Consider the following 3,189-nt stretch of genomic DNA (forward strand, 5'->3'; position numbering starts at 1 on the left):
CCAATACGACAGAAAATATGAGAAGTAAAAGGCTCCATTGAGCAGCATCATTGCTTAATTTAAGTTGATCCTCTTCTCTCTTTCAATGACTAAAATTGCTAAAAGGAGGCAACGCTTTGTTTGTATTATTAGCCTAAAGCTTTGATATGATGAATACAAGAGAGAAAATCATAGCTAGCATTATCACAATTCAAATCTGAAAGGAACAGGCGAACAACACTACTCACATGTTTAGGCGCAAAAAATGAACATTAATAGAAAGATCATTTAATCGATCAACATCAACTTTTGTTGAGCAACTTGTTTGTTCCGCTCTATAAATTATGAAAGTTTAGTTGCATTTGATTTCCAAGTTAGAAAGATGAAGGTAGTATTTGCTCTATTGCTGCTGCTGTTGAGCCTCGAGGCCTTTGTTCAATGTGAAATGAGAATGGAGTATGATCTGCTCGGAAAATTTATTAAGGCTCAACAAGAAGGGAGGTATGTCGACTATTCTGGGGCACCTAAGGAAGCAGGAGAAGAGTTAACAGTTTACATTGGACCTCAAGAAGGTTTGAAGGAAGCGGATAAAATTGAAAAGCTGCCAGGGCAACCCTATGGAGTTGAAATTGATCAGTACTCAGGCTATGTGACCGTTGATCCCAAGGCCGGCAGAGCACTCTTCTACTACTTTGTTGAGTCTCAGAATTCTTCTACCAAGCCACTGGTTTTGTGGCTTAATGGAGGTAACTTAACTTTTATCATCTCATATCCAAATTGACTTTTTCAAATGTAAGAAACAATCATCTTACCTTGATACTAAATGCATTATTCAATTAAGCAGGGCCTGGCTGCTCATCTTTTGGATTCGGAGCAATGATGGAGCTTGGACCATTTCGCGTCAATAGTGATGGAAAATCACTATCTCATAATGAATACGCCTGGAACAATGGTAATTCTTTCATAACTTTCATGAAACATTTGGTTACTTTTGCAAAGAAACAACTAGCAATAGCTGCATTTTGCTTGACATTATATGCCTTTGCAGTGGCAAATATGCTCTTCTTGGAATCTCCAGCAGGAGTTGGATTTTCCTATTCGAATACATCGTCTGACTATGTTATGAATGGCGATGAGCGGACAGCTGCTGATTCATATACCTTTCTCCTAAATTGGTTTGAAAGATTTCCTGAGTACAAATCCAGAGAGTTCTTCTTGGCAGGTGAAAGCTATGCAGGCCATTATATCCCTCAGCTTGCTCTAAAGATCCTACAATTCAACAAGAACCAGACTTTCATCAACTTAAAAGGACTTGCTGTGAGTATCACTGGCTAAAAGATGTTCCTTTTGACACAATATATTATTACATACATGCATGTAGTATTTTTCTTTTTTCTCCAAATATTTGACAGGATATACTGTAATGTGCAGATGGGCAATGCATGGATTGACACAGAAACTGGTAATAAAGGAATGTTTCATTTTTACTGGACACATGCTCTCATTTCGGATGGAGTCATCCATGGGATAAATTCAAATTGCAACTTTACGAAATTTTCAAAAGCATGTGCGTCTTACCTTATTAAAGCATATCAAAGTATGGGTAACATCAACATCCTTGACATCTATGCCCCACTATGCTCTTCATCTTTTAGCACCTCTTCGGTACAGTTCTGTTGTTTAAACTTGTAATCATCATTCAAAGTATTCCTTTTAATCAAACTGAGTTTCTGATCTATGCTGTTGAAATAAATCAGGTGTTGCCATTTGACCCATGCTCGGAAATATATGTCCATTCTTACTTGAACTCTCCTCAAGTCCAGAAATCACTTCATGCAAACGTTACTGGGATTCGAGGTCCATGGCAGGATTGCAGGTATTATAAAATACTCTTCCCATTGAAAATAGAAAATATACTCTAGATTCTAGTTTATATTCTGCTTATTTTATTACCTTTCAGCGACACTGTGTTGCGTCATTGGAAAGACAGTCCATTGACAGTCTTGCCCAGCATTCAGGAGCTTATGACCAGCGGGATAAGTGTATACATCTATAGGTAAGCAGTATCTGATGTTACATGCTGGATCAATTATAACTCTTAAGCATTTCTGAAGCCATTTTATTGGAATTTTAAATATCTGAGTTTTGCATATGCAGTGGAGACACTGATGGCACGGTGCCAACGATTTCGATAAGGTACTCAATAAACAAACTTGGAGCAAAAGTAAAGACAGCTTGGTACCCTTGTTACATTCAAGGAGAGGTAGAATTCTGAAACCTGTCATCAATCCATTGTTGCCTTCGCGGCTACTTAGTTTCTGACGGTATTTGATTAAATTTTGGTGACACTAACATACATTTTTCGGGTATTAAGGTTGGTGGTTATGTTGTGGGATACCAGAACCTAACATTTGTGACTATAAGAGGTGCTGGACACATGGTTCCAAGTTCTCAACCTGCTCGGGCTCTTGCCTTCTTCTCATCCTTCTTAGATGGAAAGCTTCCACCCGCAGCAAAAAGCTAGAGAATGGATAAGATTGAATCATTGCAATTAGTTTGAATCAAAACTATTAAACTTTTGTCCTAGTTCATTAGTCTACTCTAGACATTATCACCAAAAGCAGACAATGTTTAATAGCAAAAAGAAGTAAAAATGAGCAATAATATGAGAGTTCAAGTTTCATTCCCTTGTTATTTTGCAAATAAATGAATGATTCACAAATTTAAAGGTAAAGGGCTTAATGTTGTCAATGCAATATTGGTGAGCTATTTTTAGATGAAAATTGAAGGGTTAGCTTGCAGCAGTAAACAATTGAAAGCGAATGAGTTGGCCTATAATATTCCATTGAAACCAGTTTTAGCTATCTTCCTTGTTTTCATATTTTTGACACTTAAAATAAGAGAACTTCAGAACTTTAATTAATTGTCCTATCTGTATCCATTCACTCAAAAGAGAAACCTTACATATACAACATCAAAGAATTATTGCCCAAGTACATCAACAAGCTAGTAATGTGTTGTGCTGAATTGTGTCTTCTGGTTTATGTTAAGCAATTGTTTGGTGGTTAAAACAATGTCTGCTTCATGAACTGTGTAGAAGCCAAAAAATTTTATCAGATAATTGAAGATTGTTATCTGAAATTTATTGGAAGGATTTGGTTGAAATCGAAAACAATTTTTAGGTTTGTGGAGTCTTCAAGTGCCCTTTCC

General features: G+C 36.7%; 1 protein-coding gene across 2 annotated transcripts; it reads left to right on the forward strand.

The window, feature by feature from the left end:
• Positions 1–285: 285 nt before the first annotated feature.
• Positions 286–2,662, forward strand: LOC102614740 (serine carboxypeptidase 1-like). Of its 2 annotated transcripts, none has more exons than XM_025098568.2 (8): positions 286–725; positions 824–931; positions 1,058–1,296; positions 1,411–1,644; positions 1,737–1,855; positions 1,940–2,035; positions 2,137–2,242; positions 2,353–2,662. In XM_025098568.2, the coding sequence occupies exons 1-8, from the start codon at positions 362–364 to the stop codon at positions 2,512–2,514; spliced, it is 1,428 nt and encodes a 475-aa protein (XP_024954336.2). In that variant the 5' UTR covers positions 286–361; the 3' UTR covers positions 2,515–2,662. The 2 variants fall into 2 exon arrangements, with proteins under 2 accessions (XP_024954336.2, XP_052288889.1); XM_052432929.1 differs by having other exon boundaries at positions 299–725; positions 1,028–1,296; positions 2,354–2,662.
• Positions 2,663–3,189: the final 527 nt, after the last annotated feature.

The sequence above is a fragment of the Citrus sinensis genome, chromosome 8 (assembly GCF_022201045.2).
Source record: "Citrus sinensis cultivar Valencia sweet orange chromosome 8, DVS_A1.0, whole genome shotgun sequence".
Taxonomy (NCBI): Eukaryota; Viridiplantae; Streptophyta; class Magnoliopsida; order Sapindales; family Rutaceae; genus Citrus; species Citrus sinensis.

Excerpts from the sequence above, each read along its gene's own strand:
- LOC102614740 (XM_052432929.1), top strand. The coding sequence starts at position 362 with ATGAAGGTAGTATTTGCTCTATTGCTGCTGCTGTTGAGCCTCGAGGCC. Across the intron at positions 1,297-1,410 it reads TCAACTTAAAAGGACTTGCT|ATGGGCAATGCATGGATTGA; the intron begins GTGAGTATCACT and ends TGTAATGTGCAG. Across the intron at positions 2,243-2,353 it reads CTTGTTACATTCAAGGAGAG|GTTGGTGGTTATGTTGTGGG; the intron begins GTAGAATTCTGA and ends TCGGGTATTAAG.